Source organism: Cervus elaphus, chromosome 5 (genome assembly GCF_910594005.1).
Source record: "Cervus elaphus chromosome 5, mCerEla1.1, whole genome shotgun sequence".
Taxonomy (NCBI): Eukaryota; Metazoa; Chordata; class Mammalia; order Artiodactyla; family Cervidae; genus Cervus; species Cervus elaphus.
In genome coordinates, this window is record NC_057819.1 from 90842240 (window position 1) to 90861487 (window position 19248).

General features: G+C 34.7%; 1 protein-coding gene across 2 annotated transcripts in view; it reads right to left on the bottom strand.

Moving 5' to 3' along the window:
* Positions 1 to 1075: 1075 nt before the first annotated feature.
* Positions 1076 to 19248, bottom strand: part of ATAD5 (ATPase family AAA domain containing 5) — a 34822-nt gene continuing 16649 nt past the window's right edge. The window contains exons 10-23 of one of the 2 annotated variants that reach the window (XM_043903104.1): positions 18529 to 18858; positions 15640 to 15736; positions 13986 to 14065; positions 13616 to 13758; positions 13373 to 13523; positions 11587 to 11763; positions 10702 to 10835; positions 9980 to 10073; positions 8927 to 8991; positions 5915 to 6095; positions 4133 to 4314; positions 2765 to 3630; positions 2159 to 2314; positions 1076 to 2045 (exon numbers count right to left, since the gene is read on the bottom strand). In XM_043903104.1, coding sequence (XP_043759039.1) covers positions 1967 to 2045; positions 2159 to 2314; positions 2765 to 3630; positions 4133 to 4314; positions 5915 to 6095; positions 8927 to 8991; positions 9980 to 10073; positions 10702 to 10835; positions 11587 to 11763; positions 13373 to 13523; positions 13616 to 13758; positions 13986 to 14065; positions 15640 to 15736; positions 18529 to 18858 — 2735 coding nt within the window. In that variant the 3' untranslated portion in view covers positions 1076 to 1966. Of the gene's footprint in view, positions 2046 to 2158; positions 2318 to 2764; positions 3631 to 4132; positions 4315 to 5914; positions 6096 to 8926; positions 8992 to 9979; positions 10074 to 10701; positions 10836 to 11586; positions 11764 to 13372; positions 13524 to 13615; positions 13759 to 13985; positions 14066 to 15639; positions 15737 to 18528; positions 18859 to 19248 lie in introns of both variants that reach the window. The other variant, XM_043903103.1, reaches the window with a different exon arrangement.

Sequence of the window (19248 nt, forward strand, 5' to 3'; positions counted from 1 at the left end):
CTTCCAGCGCCTCCAACTCCCCAGGCACTCTGATGTACACTCCAGACCTGCAGCCATGCACGCTGTAAATCTCTACCTCTGTGACTGTATACAGAAGCATCTCCACCTGGGAACTGTTGCAGACACCTCCAATACATGTCTGAAATCACTCTTCCCCCAGGCCGCCTCGTTTGCCCCTGTGCTGTGCTCTGGGAAACAGCGTCACCAACCGTTCAGTTGGTCAGGCCAGGTGGGCGGCATTCTCCTTCTCACCTATTTCTGGGGATAGCTGTGGTGAAATGCGTTCAACTCAAGACATTTAAAGGATAAGACGCTAGGTACTGAAAAGTCATCAAAATGTGGTTACTTTTATCACAAAAGTAAATCTTAAGTCTTACAGGTATATATCTTAAAGGTGATACTTTAAGAACTGAGAAAGTATTCCCCCAAAATATGCCAAACCGGAAAAAAAGAAAAAAGCTATTACCTGTGTCCATACTAGGGAAGAAAATGCTTCTTTCATTTCTTGATTTTTGGTCATTTAAATACAATTCTATGGAGTTAATTTTACTTTAGCTCCTCAATTGATGAGAACTGTCAGAATTTTCTAATAACTAAAGACCAAATTAACTGGTAAATGCTCTACAGGTAGTGGACTCTTGTATTCAGTAGAAAAAATAAATCCATATACTTTTAAAAAAAAAGGTGCCTTAGATCATATTCTCTTTTGTATAGGGACAAAATCTATAAGATAGAGCCAATATCCGAACCTATTCAATATCCATACTACCCAGATGATTTCATCTGAAACTCCCGTTTAAACATTGCATAGTCTTACATTTAGCCTTTAATTAAATCAATGTACTAGCAATACAAGATATATTGAAAAAATATTGTAAGAGGTAAAAACATTTTGTACACAGGTATATGTCTATGTTTTTTAACTGTAGAAAATTAGGATCCTTACCTTTTGAAGTGAAAACATAATTCACCAGATAATGTAACTGCATATTAAGCTAATATGTAATATAAACACTTGAAATAGGAAACTATTTTCAGATACCCCTGATTATCTGATTGTAAAAATGATCTTACGTGAAATGTTGTAAATTTTAAAATCTTGTAATTAAAAACAGATACTTTCTCCAAAAATATAACCTTAAGTGGAAATGGCTATCATGTAGAAAGCCTAGAGAAGAATCCTCTGTTATAGTTTGAATGAACAGCAGTTTGTCCAGAATATTTATATTAATATCTTTATGAAATAAAACATCAATGATATAAAAATACAAGAAAAATGTACAAGACAAACTATTTGAGTTATCAAAATATACAAGATATCACATTTGTACTGTTGCTAAAAAAAGATTTATGAAAACTACAATTCATAATCTTGACTTCACCTTCTCAGTATTCAGTGATTCACATGGTAACGTATCCTGGATGAGCACACTAAAAATAAATTTATCAGGAAAAACTTACTTTTTGAAAAATGATCCATAATTTCTTTCCTTGGAAGTTTTCTTACTATTGTCCATGCTATTTCATATTCTGGATTGTGTAAACTTATTTTTAAAAAGATCATCACCTGGGTGATTCACATTCACAATTTGACAGGGCGCTGACACTTGGTTGGAGAGAGGTGGATTGAGGGTCATGAGAAAGGGAGAAAGTGTAGGTTAGTTTGGCATTGAAGCACCTTTAGAAATATTTAGGGAACTCTACCTTCTAGAAACAGCCCCCACACATACTCCAACAGAGCTAAATCAGGTAATGCAAAAAAGTACAGAAAAAAAAATACTACCATAATTATAAATAATTTGTAACTCCAATTTTTTCATTTTAAATATTTACACACTAATAAAAATATACAAGTAGTCTATTTAAATGTACATTAAGAGAAATAAACACTTCCATGAAAATCAATATAAAAATGTATCTTGAGATCCACGTGAGACTCTGTAGAAGGGATTTTTAATGTAGAATATTAAGGGAAGTCAGCTGCCAAAGTGTTCATAGTCTCTTTTGAAATGTTAAGATGAATTCCTTCAAGATAGTGTAGGAATCTGTCAAAATTACAAGGAAAAATACAATTTAAATATTAATAGTTCCATCAGATAAGAATATTTATCAATCTGTAAACAGCTATGTCAAATGTTCTTTTTATAAGAAACTTTACCTTCTTTTACTTTTTCCTTGTTCCTTTAGCTTCTCAGTCCTACAGATGTTTCGAAGAGTTGGTAAGTATTCAATTACACTAGCTTGTCTATTACCCAGGTTCAGAAGAGATCGGCTGGAAAATACACTTTTGATGACTGCTACCCTCTGCCAAGCACTGCTGTAAATTAAAAGTAATGCATTACCTTTTGATGTTTAATGTCCAATAAAAATGCAACAGTCTCAAACACAACCAGCTTCTGGTCTCTACTCCACCCTGATTCTAGTCTAGACTAGATTAACTGTATTCCAGATGAACCTCCTGTACCATTTTCAACACATCAGTCACTTCCATACTTTCTTGGCCACCTCCTGTCTGCACAGCAAATCCAGACCCCTTCCCTGTGATCCAAGAGTCTTCCAGATCTACTCCCCCCGCCCCCAGTCTCTCATTATTTCTCTTCCCAGAAATCAGGCTGGCCTCCTTAACTGTCTCCTTAGAAGCTACAATATCACGGGCTTACCTGATCAATAAAGCCCAGCATTTCAAAATTAGTAAGAGAAAGAAACTGATAACTTCCCCTTTACCATTTATTATTGAAAAATAAAAAGTAAACAGAAGACTTACTCTAAATTAGCTGCAGACTGACTGAAGCGTACATTGTTGCGTCTTTGAGAAATATAAAAAGTAAGCTCTTTTGTGGGATCTCTTCCTAATTTCTTGCAAGAATTCAGAGACGTTTCCAATGCTTTTGAAATAGCAGAAGAACATTTAGTAAAGCTGAGAGCTTCTACAGCCGCCTTTATTTCTCCAGATCTTTGCGAAGTCCATCCATCACTACTCTCGAGACTAAACTCATCACAAAGTCCACTTTTAACCTTTCCATTTGTCCAACCAAAATCATCTTTACCTAACCCCCTCTGTTCCCGTACATCCATTAGAAGGGCATCTAAGAAGGACATGTTGTCCACGAACTCAGTGAGAGAATTTAAACAGTGAGAAACAAGGACAGAACATTTTTTTTCTGCTGGTGTTATATGAGGACGAGGAATAGATTCGACGTTTGACTCTAGACATTTGTTTGGTTTCTTTGTCTCTGGATTGCTTTCTTTATCTCTGGCTTTCCTTTCTTCTAAATTTGAAGACGATGCAGAGGGAAGACTAATACATTCATCAGAAATGTCCAATTCACTGTCAAATAAGTCACTGTCATCTAAAGTTACCATCTTTTTCTTATGTTTCTTTTTTGGTGATTTTTTCAAAGGCTTCTCTCCTTCAAAAGATGTCCCAGCAAGACATCTCATGTTTTCTGTTGCTGCACTGGTGTCCACATTTATTGATGAACCAGAAGAGTTTTCTGTTTCTGGAATGATATCAACAGGTAGTGGCAGAATGAACTCAAGATTACTGTATAAGAAATCCACATTCTGCGTTTGGAATTCTGTAAGAAGGTGGATGAGCTTACACCGTTCTTCCTTTGTTCTGATTTTGTGCTGAAAAACAGTTGTGAGTAAAGAAATGTTATACCAGTACCCAGTCTGAACATTTTTCTACCCATATGAATAGTGTCATTCCTGTCTATCTTCAAAGTAATGAGTCTCTGCCCTTCATAATTTTATCAACTTAACACTTCCTTAATACATCAAAACAGTATTATGAGTCTAAAAAATTAATTTGGAGTGTTAAATTGAAGAATTAAATTCTCTAATTGTCAGTATATACCCTAATTCAATAATTAGCAGTTCATTTGTTTAAAAACTACTATTCTGAAACTTTTTTTAATCTGAAATATCTCTAAGTTCTATATTCTATAATATATATTTAAAGCAATGCCTATGCACCATTTGTTAAAGTGGTACAATGTGTTAAAATCAGCAATCTGAAGCCTATAAAAATTATTGGTAAATTACAATTAACCTTAGATTCAAAAGATATAAGTGAGTGTTGGGAAGATGAAAAAGAACATAAATATTCCAAACCAGATGCTGAAAATACCTTCAAAAATGAAAATAAGTCTTCAGACGGGGAAAAAATGTTCTTAAGGCCGAACAAGGTCTCAGCACAGCCGGTGTCACACTTGGGAAGGCCTGTTGGAGTCCTTTTTGTATTTCTAGGGTTATTTTTGAAATCAGGGTCATCTTCAGAACAAACAAGTGGTACATTTCTGCTATTTCCTCCTAGAAAATTAGTAAAAGAAAAACTTGAGTATCCATATTTTTATCAGACTGTAACAAGCAATTATTTAACACCCACGATCCTTTGGCATTTTTTTCTACCTAATCCTCATTTTGTTATTCTCCATCTATGTATCTAATTCACAAAGAGAACAATACAAACATTATTTCTACATAAATTAAGTGGGGGTGGGATGTGGGGTGAGCTTACAAACAATCCAACTGAAAAAAGTGCAAGGACACACAAATATCTAATAAACCGTAAAAAGATGTACAATTTCACCAATAATCATGGAAATTAAGATATTCATTTTTCACCTTTTAAATTGGGAAAAATTAAAAAGATAATCACTGCATACGTTAATGAGAAACTGAAGATGACTTAAATGTTGCCTAGTAGGTAATGGTTAATTATGTTACCTCCATTTTATATTCCAGAATAGCATGCAGTTGAGAAAAAGAGGGCTAGAACTATATACTGACAATAAACTGTCAAGTAGAAGAAAAGCAAATTATTTCACTATACATAGTGCTGGTAATTTTACTAAATAAGTAGGCAGTAATATTTGTATATGCACAGATAAAGGTCTAACAGTAGCTACCTTTAAGAAGTGGGGAAGATCTTTTACTTTTTATGTTATATATTTCTCTACCGTTTGATTTCCATTGAGTGTATATCTGTGTGTATGTATGTGTGTTTTTAAGACAGGATGAAATGCATTTAAGATCTTCAAGAAAATAAATAATGTTAAAGTTCTTGGTACTGCATTTTATATCCAGTAATATGGTGATAGTTATTAACTATCTTGTTCATAATAGGATATTTCACGTCTTATTTATCATATTTGCTTCTAAGAAATAGTGAAACTGCCAGCTTAAATTGAATTATTAATAAACACTTGAAAAGAGTAAGATACTAAATTCTGAACTAATTGAAAAAGTGATAAGGGATTTAATATAACAGAACTTCACCTTTTTAAAATTTAAATATTAGTATATTTCCCAGAGCAAGATTTGTAACTAAGAACTGTGACTACGGAGCATGGAAACCACAAACTATGAACTTCTTGAGGGAAAGAACCTTGTCTTATTCATATGAACACAGGACCTGGCATGAAGAAAGTTATCAGAAAATGACTGTGACTTGAATTAGGTAACAATCACTGAAGATTGATAAGAAATAAAGCATTTTTGAAATAAGAGAATTCTTAGGAAAGACAGGATTATAGGCTATTAAAGAAGCTAACAGGGAAATTACAATACAGCCATCTAAAAATAATTTACATATGGAAAAATCACCAATACATTTTTTAATAGGTGAAAAAAGGAAGCTTCTAAATAATATAATTCTATTTATTTATAAGAAACTATATGTTTATAAATGTACAAGTAACCATTTGTCTCAGAGTCAGTTTAATTGTAAATACCCACATTTAATGCTTATAAAACTTTCAGGAACAAAGTTGATGTATATATGTTTATTTTAATATTGACACAATACCCCAATGCTTAAAATTTTTTAATTTTTCAAATATTTTGGTACAGCATATATTTTAATATAGAATCCCATAACAGAAATTTCCTTTCTAACAAAGCAACTTACGACAAAGAGATAATGGCCTTTCTTCTAAAAATCCACCTCCACTTCTAATCCAGAACTGTAAGTAAAGGATACTTTTCCTGATATCACAAGTATTTGCAGTTAGCAATGTTACAAAATCCTTTACATCAGTTCTGAAATTTTCAGTCAAGCAGATCATCTGTAGGTACCTGGCAACATTTAGCTGGGGTAGGGGGGAGGCGAGGGGTAGAAAGGGAGAAAGAGAGGAAAGAAACATGGTCAACTGAAGAGTTAACAGAAATACCTCAATACTCTAACAAAAAGCCAGATTTCGCTAAAATTTTAAAACATCTTAATTCTTATTGAGAATGACTGAAAAATATAAGGAAATATGTTACCAAATTAAAAGCATCTATATATACTGCTTTCATTAACTGTATACAGTATGAGACAGCAAGACTGTATCTTGGTTTTTTTTTAAATGGGACATTCTCCAACCTGAATACTAAAGGCAATCTTACTAAACCTTAAGACAATCCCTTAGGACCAATGGTACAACCTGATGGAACATTTACAGCCATTAAAATGATAAATATGAATATTATACTATACAGGAAGAAAAGTACTTACTGTATAACTTTTGAAAACCAGACTTAGTAAATTATATCAATGCATGCATAAAAGAATAAATGTATGTAAATGAGAAATAGAAGAAAAAATTTTAAATACATGATATTTGTTAGCAGTAAATGTACAAAGTTTACTTTTAAATTTTATTTAGTGTACAATTAATTTGCTATATTTTTTGTAAAACAATATAATTCTCATTGTTTATGGAAAGCTTTTTACCTTGAAAAGCTAAAACATATAAAATTATATTCACAGTTCACAGATAATTACAAGACTACTAGCATTTATACATTATAATAAACAAGACAATTAAAAACATTTTTCCCTATGGTATCTTTGACTTTATTCTATATATATGTATTATTCTTGCACACATCTGGGACTTCTTCCCACAGACCAGGAATTCTCCTTTCAATAACAAAAGAGTACTTAGTATAAGACAAACCTTGCCATCAATAAGTTCTATAATCAACCTAAGAAAATATAAAAAGCCAATTATCTGAATGAACAAGAGAATAACCAAAGGCAGAAGAAAATCAAAGGGAAATCAACACCTGGACAAATGAAATGGCCTTGGGTGAATCCCCACCGCACCTTTTAAAATTGATTTTTGACTGAGTGCAGGCTGTAACAGTGGTGGCTAAAACTCACAGCAGCTAGAAAGTGAGGGGGAGGTCCACGAAAGCAGAGAAACAGAAATCCTAGCTCTAAAGAACGCAATGCTTGATGTTGATGCTTGAAGATCGTGTGCGTGAGCTTGTTTTAAAGCAGCCCAGCTAAAACTAAAAGAATTGAACAGAACACTTGTTCAGAGGAACAAAAAAGAGTCCAGAATATATATATATATACATTCACAATGTACAATATATCATTCACAAAGTACAAGATAAAAATCTAAAATTACTAGACATACAAAGTAATAGGAAAATGTAACCGATACCTCAGAGGCAAGACAATCAAGTACAGACTGATCACAAGATGACAAAGCTGGAATTAGCAAGAAAGAATTTTAAAACAGCTAGTAAAACTATGCTTAAGGAAAACATGCTTACAATGAACAGTAGGAAATTTCAACAGAAAAATAGAATCCATAAAAAGGAAGCAAAAAGAACTTATAAAACTAAAAATTAATGTAATATTAGAATAAAGATTTCTGTGGATGGACCTCATGGGAAAACAAAGATGGCAGGAAAAAAAGGTCAGTAGACTTGAAGATAAATCAATATAAATCACCAAATCAGAAGTATAAGCAGAAAAAAAAACAACTGAGGGGGTGGCGTGGGGAAGAAACAGCACATCTCAGTGACGTGCGGGTCAATGTAAATGTCCAACCTTCTTGTAATTAAATCCCCAGAAGGGAAAAAGAGAAAATGAAAATAAAATAAATTTGGAAAAATAAGCCTACAAAGTTCCCCAACTGGAAGAATGACATATAATTAAGGATAATTGATAATGAAGAATCACAAGCAGGTTAAATATGAAGAAAAATAATACCTAGGAACATCACAAGAAAACCACTGGAAACTAAAGTTAAAGAGAGGATCTTGAAGGCATCTAGAAGAAAATGACACATTACACATATGGGGCAGAAACATAAATTTTAAAAATCTGTTTAAATTGCTGGGACATAAAAGAAACAGTGGTGACCAAAACTCAATGAAATGATATGTTTAAAGTAGTGACAGAAAAACTGAAAGAAATCTAATATAATCCACTGCCAGCAGACTTGTTCTGTAAGAATTGCTAATAAAGTTCTTGAGGCTAAAGAGAAACAAAACCAAAGAAAAACTCAGATCTTCATAAAGAAATTAAGAACATACAAAATTACACAGGTAAACAAAAACTTGACTTTTTACCTTCTTAATTTGTTTAAAAGATATATGATCAGCTAAAGCAAAAAACAGAGCATTGTATCGAGGAGTTTATAATGTATGCAAACACAAAGAATTTGAAAATTAAAGCATAAAGTTTCATAACAGGCAAAATTAATCTGAGTTAATACACATTAGAATAGTGGTTATCTCTGGTGGAGAGGGAAGTGCTGACTAAAAAGGGTCCAAGGGAACTTTCTGAGGTGAAGGAAATGTTCTATATTTTGATCTGGGTGATGGTTACATGGATGTTTATCTCTGTTCATATTTTTCAACTTGTATACTTAAGTGCAATTTAACTATGTAAATTTTACCTTAAAAAAGCACTGGTTACTATGAAAAAGAATTAAAGAACATTAGAGTCTAGCAAAAATTTGAATATTCAAATTTTGAAAAAAAAATTTTTAAGTTAAAACAAAAAAATTAGAAGTCTCCTAAAACTCAAAAATGTTAACATACCCCTTAATAGTCAAAATATAGCTAAATATTATAATAAATTACTTGTTATGTAATTGTGATATATAATTTATGATCATCCAAATTCAAAGCTTACCAGTGAAGGAGTATTAAAATTAATTTCTTCAAAGCAGCCATCAAACATTAAACTAAATGTTGGATCTATAGTGAAAAAACATATTTTTAAACATTAAAACCACTAAGGTACTTTCTCTAGTCATATGTTTTTTATGAAAGTATCCTATATTTCATCAGTAATGAAAACATCATACAAATTATAAATCATTAAGGAACTAAATTTCTACCTTGACCTTTTAAACTACCAAGTCACTTGTGATTAATATGATTTTATCGATATTTTTAGAGTACAATCATTAACTATTAAATGGGCCATTAATTTCTAATTTCTAGTTTGAGTCTAACACAAACACATTTTCCTACAAAAATCCATAGTAGAGACATTCTGAATATCTGCAATAACAAATATTGAAAATATTATAATACAATATATATAATGAAAAATATTGTATGAAATTTTAAAATTAAAAACCAAATTCTAATTATGAAGAAAAGGGGACCAATTCTGTAAGGCTGATGATGGCTGACTTCAGCTAAAATATGCAATTAATCCATAAGAAACATTATCAGGGGCTAAGGAATGGCCAAGTTCAACATTAAGAAACTGCAGAAAAGTTAGGTTCCATAAAAAATCCTGACCAGTAAATGAGGTTTGGTAACCTAATTATAGGTATGAGGAAGACATAAAGAGAAAGATTTGTTATTTTCCTTCCCCAAACCCCTTCACCAGCTTGTCCATAAATTTCTCTATCTGTGTAGGCTGTTGTTGGCATCCTAAATGTCTAACACCCCAACACAGTAATTCAAAGTAGTACTCATTTTTTAAAGTCATTGCTATTTGCAAGTTAATATATTAAGTTTTATAATTACTCAAGGCTACAAATCAATTGCAAATCTGAATAATTCTTAGTTGATTAATAAAAATGATCTAGAAAGTCTCCTCACTTTAGGAAAAAAACAACCAATTTAATTTGCCAGCAGACTTCTAAAGCAACATATCTAACCAAAATTAGAAGCTTTCCCCAAATATTTTAACTGAAAGTAATTAATTGTAAAATCACTGGTTACCTACCACTTGTCGTGAGGATTACAGGTCTCTTCGTGGTTGCCATGAATGTTTTGACTGCATTCAAAAATCCAGCATCTTCTTCAAAAATGACATCAACCTAAGAACAAAATGGTTATTAGGATATTGACATAGTGAGTAACAATACACTTACTTGAATATCAGTTATGTATACACAGTAGATACACTATATGTCAGAGACAAAATTTATGAATTTGTAAACCGTGTGACTTCACACCACGCTGAGCACTTACAATATCTTACACTATTAAAAGAGTAAAGAAATTATCAAATATTAAAACCAAAGACATACAGTCACCTATTAATATAATTGGATAAGTATGGGACAGTATAATTCTACAAACTCTAAACAGTAATCGAATTGCATGAATCATGTTCCTGAAAAATTCTTCTATGGTTGACAGTTTCATTCACTTTAATGTGAAATGAGTGTTAGTCACTCAGTCGTGCCCGACTCTTTGCAACCCCATGGACTGTAGCCCGCCAGGCTCTTCTGTCCACGGGATTCTCTAGGCCACAATACTTGAGTGGATTGCCATTCTCTTCTCCAGGGGATCCTCCCAACCCAGGGATTGAACCCGGGTCATAGATACAGTTATTCCTGACTTTCTTGGCTGTTCTACAGATCGTCAGAGTAAAATATACAGTAACCTCTAGAATAAGCTTTTATCAGGAGATATCACAAATGTATACCTCTGTAAACCTACCTCCTCAAAAAGAATGAGGGATGTTGCATTTTTCCTGTTGGGTTCCTCAGCCCCAAACTCTTTGACATTTGAATTAGTTGTGTTTGTAGATTTCGTCTGAATAATTTGTTTCTGTTCAAAAGAATTTTTGATTCCTGCATATAAAATATTTTATATAAAATCAACTTTTTTATTAGAATATAACTGCTTTACAATGTAGTTTCTGCTGTAGAGTGAAGTGAATGAGCGATATGTACGCACATATCCCCTCCCCCTTGGGCCTCCCTCCACCCCACACCCCAGCCTGCTCGTCTAGGAGCTGAGCGCCCTGCGCTGTAGAGCGGCTTCCCACTGTCTGTCTATGTTACACACGGTAGGATGTGTATGCAAATCCTGATCTCACAGCTCATCCCACCCTCCCCTTCCCCTGCCGGGTTCACATGTTTCCTCTTTATGTCTGTGTCTCCATTTCTGCCTTGGAAGCAGGTTCATCTGTACCACTTTTCTAGATTCCACGTACATGCGTTAATGTACGATATTTGTTTTTCTAACTTACTTCACTCTGTACGAGAGACTCCAGGTTCATTCAGGTCTCTACAAATAACCCCATTTTGTTTCTCTTAGTGGGATGAATAATATTCATTGTATATATGTACCCCATCTTCTTTCAAATCAACTTTTGATTGAACATTGGCTATTTCCACAGAATAAGTTTAAACTGAAATCCCCTATCAAAACTGAAACAAAGTATCAAGACTGCTACAAGTAGGACCTTCAGAGGTTTAATAAATTACAATAGGAACTCATGAAATATGATCAAATTTTTTTTTTTCTCATTTTTTTTTTTTTTTTGAAATATGATCAAATTTTTATGTATTGGGGTTCTTTGTCAATTTAGTGTCTTACCTTTATTATTTTCTGGAAGTGCTCCTATTTGTTCATTATTTTTTGGCTTAGAAGACACTTTAAAATAATTTGCCAAAGTTTTAGGTGGAAGTGTTCGCTTTGGTCCATTACTTTGTGGTGATGGCGGAGGAAGTTTTCTTGGTGATGTAACAACCTTCTTGGGGGAGCATAATTTTTCTGCCAAAAACAAACTGCACTTAAAAACAAATATTCTAAATATTAAACAGATGTCAAGACTGAGTTATCCACAGTATATTTCTACTCATACTAGTTAAAAAGCAAATATATAAAAATTTTTTCATTCTTATAGTCAATACTCTTTACACTCAAATATTACTGTATTGTTAGCCTATCAGTAGAGAAGATAAAGTCAGTCATTTGGAAAAGATACTCTTCTCCATTTTTGAAGTAAATAATGTTCACAATCCCGTCATTCACTCTGTCTAGAGGTCAGAAGAAGCTAGAGGGGCACTTCCTTGGTCATCCAGTGGTTAAGACTCCACCCTCCCAATGCAGGGGGCCTGGGTTCAATCCCAGGTCAGGGAACTAGATCCCACGTACTGCAACTAAGAGTTCACATGCCACAACTAAAGGCTGGAGGAAAAATGATATTGGTGTACACTGAGCACATTACAGGTCTTCTAGTCCAACTTTGATTTAGCCCACAGTAAATGATACTACAAGCAAGTGATATGTTTTTCTAGATATGAAAGATGGATACAAAGTTAAAAACAGATGGCTGATGTCCACCTTTCAGAAGCCTGACAGCAGCCTGGCATTTATCCCAGAGCTTGTACCCCAATTCAGCCTTTACATGCACTAGTTATTATCACATGGACTCAGAGCAGAATCTTCTTTACATACCAGTATACGTGCACATATCTATGACTGTGTCCTATTCTTTTTCTATACCCTCACCTTCAGAGATCTTATATTTCTTGTGTATCATAGGTGTTTAAAAAACAGTGGAAATTTTGAGCTTTGAAAAAAATTACCATAGGTATCACTGTCATGTCATAAAAATCAGGCATTTTAACATCACAAGGGAAGAGGTATAATCTTAAAATAAAAAATATCTTAGTATCACTAAAAGTGGGATAACCAGTTGTTATGTATCTCTTGCTATGACACTGCAGGAAGCGCAGCCCCATCTGTGAATGTATACTAGCACCAAAACGGAAAGGAATCTAATCAAGCCCACAGATCTAACTGCCAGTTTATAAGAAATACAAGGAAGAGGAATGTGTTAACTGATACCATGTAGATATAGTCAGCCAAATCCAGAATGTGAAACATTTTATGACCAATGTCCCATGTTCTTCAACAAATAACATGAAGAGAAAGAGTGAGGGAGTTGTTAAGAGAGATGAAAAGGCACTTAAGAGACATTAATACAAAAAAAAAAAGAGACATTAATCTAAGGTGTGGACTTTGTTTGAATCCTGATTTGAACAAACCATTTGAAACAACAGAAAACTGAAATCAGACTACATATCAGATCAAATTAAGGTATGTGGTTAACTTTGTTAGTCTGGTTATGACATTGCAATTATGCTTTTAAAAAGTCCTTATCAGTTAGAGCTAAATACTAAAGTATATATATACACATGAGTAAAATTATGTGATGGTCCTGAGATTTGTTTTAAAACATAAAACCCGAGAAAAATTTGAAAGGCACATATATATGTAGAAAGAGATAAAATATGGCAAAATATCGATTATTAAAATTCTTTTCTTAGATTTTCATTTCTTAAAGGCTGTGATTTGAAGAAAATAATTCACTTACTTGGTGACTTGCCAATGTTGTAGCTATTAAAAAAGCAGGGTTTCTGTGAGTTGACACCTTGCTTGTCTACTTGATGAGACTGAGTAGCTTCCTTCAGCTGAGACAGAATTTGTCTACCACTGCGCTGAGAAGAGGCATTCACTTCAAATATCTAGAAGAAGAATACATGAAAAGGGGCAGAATGGTTTATATTTCTTTTCATTTCATTACATTAGTATTCATCCACTAGAGCTGTCAACTAACCTTAAAACCAAGTTCTTGGGCACAAGCATATACAGCAGCGGTCTTCCCCACTCCTGTTGGCCCTGTTATAAGAACGGTATTACAAAGGCGATTTTCTTCTTCGTCATCTGAACTACCTTTGAAGTCTCTGCTATCCAACGAATCTGAAAATCATTCAAACACACATAAATCAATTGCATGGGCAGCAGTTCTATCTCACCAAACCCAGTGACCAAATCCCACATCTTCCTGCAGATAAATGTTGGCAATTCAATGTACGAAAACGAGAAAACCAAACATAAGATACCAAATAAGAAGCCTCACAAGAGTGATTAGCTAATCTAATTCTAAAAATGTTCAGCGAAATGGGAAAAAAAATGACTCAAAATACCTTCCTGTTTCTCATCTCTTTTTCCCTTCAAATTCTGTCCTTCTTCCAATTCAGCTCTTCTTTTCCAGTCTTTCAACCAACTATCAAAAGAAAATGTATGTTAATAAAAATAAGTCACAGAATATAGATAGCTTTTAGACAGTAAGTTAAATGGTTGTTGGGGGAAGATATGGTATATCAATATATTTTAAGAATTCCATGATGCTTCTGAATCAATTATATAGTAAAATAATTTTACACTGGCATTAACATTTTAAAATGAAGTAATTTTGCCTAAATACTCAAGACTATATGTGCAAGGATATGCACTATGACACTGTTTAAATTAGCCTCCAAAAGGAAAAACTTGAAAGTGCATCAGTAGGAAAAAGGTACCTCATGGTATGCTCACATAAGAAACCAGTACAGGGAAACTTAGAAATGGAACAGACTGTACAATGACTTGAAAGATGTCTCATACACGACGCTATGAGTAGAAAGATTAAATTCTCGTCTAGAGCTAGACCACCTGAGTTTAAATTGAGCTCCACTACTTTTAGATGTGTGACCTCGTACAAATAACTCAACCTCTCTAGGACTCATTCTTCCTGAGGAACAGTATTTATCCTCATAGGATCATTCTAAGGATCAAATGAGCTAAGAACTATCAAGTACTTAGAACAATGCCAATCTCAAAGTGTTTATTATTATGGCTCCCAAGTCCTTATATGAAATCCTTTGGGCCAGGTGAGTTTTAGAATTCAGGATCTTTTAGATACTAGAAATGTAATTTGGAACAAATACTACATGTAACATAATACCTTTAGTGGGTCTGTGGCAGTACATCTATAATCACTGAATATTTCTGGTTGGGACCGATAAAAACTATAATGAACTTTTGTCATCGTTTAGTCGCTAAAGTCATGTCCGACTCTTCAACTCCATGGACAGTAGCCTTCCAGGCTCCTCTGTTCATGGGATTGTCCAGGCAAGAATACTAGAGTGGGTTGCCTTCTCCTTTTCCAGGGGATCTTCCTGACCCAGGGATCAAACCCGCATCGCCTGCGCTGCAGGCATTCTTTACCTCTAAGCCACCAGGGAAGGTCATAATAAATATTATGTATATAATAAAGTTAATAAACTTTCAATTTCCAGAACTCTTTGGAGGTGGGAATTGAAGACAAAGGATTATGACCTGAGTTAGTAGTAATATGATCCTATCTGTTATGAAGAGCAAATATATGCATTAATTTTTTTCTGGAAAGTTTTAAAAGACATCTTTAATAGTAAGGAATAGAAACAGGAGAGAAGAGGTACATTTACTTTTCACTTTGGATTGTTATTTTTTAAGATTTTACCTTGTGATCTATAACTTTATAATTTCTAGTGTTGTGTTAGTCGTTCACTCGTGTCTGACTCTGCGATCCCATGGACAATAGCCTGCCAGGCTCCTCTGTCCATGGATTCTCCAGGCAAGAATACTGGAGTGGGTAGCCACTCCCTTCTCCAGGGGATCTTCCCGACTCAGGGATCAAACCTGAGTCTCCTCCATTGTAGGCAGATTCTTTACCATCTGAGCCACTGGGGAAGCCCATAATGTCTAGATTTCAGTATAAATAAATAGTAAAACCAGATTCATAAACTATTTCTCAATTCCTTTATAAATTTTACCAACCTATGTAACTTTTTTATAGCTAGCTCATTGCCTATGAGTTCACTGGAGTTCTGAGGTTGATACTTTTCCGTCCAAAGCATGTCTTCAATTCCAGAATCTAAAGAAAAAAATATGTATTGAAGTATTTTGTTCCTTGACATAAACATATATTCTTATACATTTGCATTATTGTTTCATGTAACAATAAGTATTTGTAGAAATGTTTATAAACTGCCAAAAAAGGCAATTTTAAAAACTTAACATTACACTGAAAATTCTTCTCATCAAAACTGTTCCCCTTAACGCTAACCACCATAAAGTCTTATGACTGTAAACAAGCAAACAAAAAACAAGTCTTATGACTGTAAGATTTAAAAGTATACATTAAAAATGTTACTCAAAGCACTCAGTTCAGTTCAGTCGCTCAGTCGTGTCCGACTCTTTGCAACCCCATGAACTGCAGCACATCAGGTCTCCCTGTCCATCACCAACTCCCGGAGTCCACCCAAACCCATGTCCATCGAGTCAGTGATGCCATCCAACCATTTCATCCTCTGTCGTCCCCTTCTCCTCCTGCCCTCAATCTTTCCCAGCATCAGGGTCTTTTCCGATGTGTCAGCTCTTCGCATCAGGTGGCCAAAGTATTGGAGTTTCAGCTTCAAAATCAGTCTTTCCAATGAACACCCAGGACTGATCTCCTTTAGGATGGACTGGTTGGATCTCCTTGCAGTCCAAGGGACTCTCAAGAGTCTTCTTCAACAACACAGTTCAAAAGCATCAATTCTTCAGTGCTCAGCTTTCTTTACAGTCCAACTCTCACATCCATACATGACCACTGGAAAAGCCTTGACTAGACAGATCTTTGTTGACAAAGTAACGTCTCTGCTGTCTAGGTTGGTCCTAACTTTTCTTCCAAGGAGTAAGGGTCTTTTAATTTCATGGCTGCAGTCACCATCTGCAGTGATTTTGGAGCCCAGAAAAACAAAGTCAGCCACTGTTTCCCCATCTATTTCCCATGAAGTGATGGGACCAGATGCCATGATCTTAGTTTTCTGAATGTTGAGCTTTAAGTCAACTTTTTCACTCTCCTCTTTCACTTTCATCAAGAGGCTCTTTAGTTCTTCTTCACTTTCTGCCACCAGGGTGGTGTCATCTGCATATCTGAGGTTACTGATATTTCTCCCAGCAATCTTGATTCCAGCCTGTGCTTCCTCCAGCCCAGCGTTTCTCATGATGTACTCTGCATATAAGTTAAATAAGCAGGGTGACAATATATAGCCTTGACGTACTCCTTTTCCTATTTGGAACCAGTCTGTTGTTCCATGTTCAGTTCCAACTGTTGCTTCCTGACCTGCATACAGATTTCTCAAGAGGCAGGTCAGGTGGTCTGGTATTCCCATCTCTTTCAGAATTTTTCAGTTTATTGTGATCCACACAGCCAAAGGCTTTGGCATAGTCAATAAAGCAGAAATAGATGTTTTTCTGGAACTCTCTTGCTTTTTTGATGATCCATCAGATGTTGGCAATTTGATCTCTGGTTCCTCTGCCTTTTCTAAAACCAGCTTGACCATCTGGAAGTTCATGGTTCATGTATTGCTGAAGCCTGGCTTGGAGAATTTTAAGCATTACTTTACTAGCGTGTGAGATGAGCACAATTGTGTGGCAGTTTGAGCATTTTTTGGCATTGCCTTTCTTTAAGAAATGCAAATTATGAAAAATAATTTGTACTATAAGAAATGATCTAAAGGACAAATGTAGCATACTTTTCATGAAGCCTCTTCTTGACCACTAAAAGGATACATTGCTGCTGCTGCTGCTAAGTCGCTTTAGTCGTGTCCAACTCTGTGCGACCCCATAGACTGCAGCCTACCAGGCTCCTCCGTCCATGGGATTTTCCAGGCAAGAGTAGTGGAGTGGGGTGCCACTGCCTTCTCCGAAAAGGATACATTAGAACATTCTATAAGGTCTGCCTGAGTAAATGGAGAGAGGCTACACTCCTGACGGAGAAGACAACGTTGGAAAGATACCAGTTCCCTTCAAGTTAACCTACAAACTAATGCAAAATCAAAATGCCCATGGAATTTGTGGGGAAAGGGAATCTGTAGTTCATTTAGTAGAGTAATGCTTGAAAATAGTTTAAAAGAATTATAGATGGATAGACCTAGGATTGTCATACTGAGTGAAGTAAGTCAGACACAGAAAGAAAAATATCATGTGATATTGCTTATATGCAGAATCTAAAAAAAGGGAACAAATGAACATTTTTACAAAACAGAAGCAGAATCACAGATGGAGGGAGGGATAAACTGGGAGTGTGGGACTGACATATACACACTACTATATAAAAAGTAGATAACTAGTAAGGGTCGGCTATGTAGCACAGAGAACACTACTCAATACTGTGAAATGGCCCGTATGGGGAAAAAAGCTAAAAGAAAGAATGCATGTACGTACTTGTATAACTGATTCACTTTGCTGCATACCTGAAACTAACATAACATTGTAAATCAAGTATACTTCACTTAAAAAAAAGACAGAGACCGGCTGTACAATGATCAAAACATACTCTAAATGAATAAATTAATCAGTTCAATAGAATACTCCAGATATGCTAGATGACCAAATTGGACTAATGTCAGAAAAATCAGTGAAAGAGGTGTAAAATAATAGGTAGAGTGTGATCCCAAATTTTCAAAAAGGCATACGTATTTGGGGAAGCACAGAAAAATCAACGGCCAAACAGAAATCTGTTAAATGTGGTTTATCTGTAAGACCCTAATCAGTGAGGCTTCCACATCTTATTTTGTTTGAATGCTGCAATGAGCATACATTAAAAAAGAGGAGGAAAATGAGAGGTTAAAAACAAACAAAAACCGTCTAGGACCAGAAGGAGAGAAGAATCTAATTTACCTGGAATAGAGGACACTTCTGATGAAGACTCTTTGTCATCATCTATGATCAGAATATCAGGATCTTCTACTGTTGCTGTTTCCACTTTACACCTTGTACTCAGAGCTGTTTGTTTCTTCCTGGATGTTTTAGGAAACAAGCCTTTGGAAGAATCTAGCTTTATGCCGCTGGAGTTGTTTCTTTTGTCAAGTTCTTCTGGTTTCCCATTTATCTTTCTTGGACTTTCTAAATAGTTATTTGGTTTCCTTCTTTTGGATTTATGATTTTCCGTTTCCACTCGTTTCCTTTTGGTTTCTTTTCGGCTGACAATGGGCTCAAGTTGTGGACTTTCTATTTGGGAAATTATAGAAATGCATGTGTTTACCAATCAACAGAAAACTAATTTTATTACCCAGTAATCTTAATACCACTTCAAAATATCCAATAGCCTTATTACTATAAAATGAAAAGCCAAGAATCAAACATTGCATGCTGAAAGCTAGTTGCTATATTGTTATTTAGACTGCCTTTTGTACAGGCTATAAAAACTACCTCATCTAAGACTTTCCTTAAATAAATTATTAGTATTTTAACATAATTAATGCTGTTTTGGGGTTGGCCACTCTGGAAGCCAGCAGAGGTCAACAACGCATCACAAAAGATGCTTTACTTTAGTTGAACAAACCTCACTGTCAACCACAAGAAAAGTTCTCTCAGTGGTGACCACTTCCAAGAGTCAAT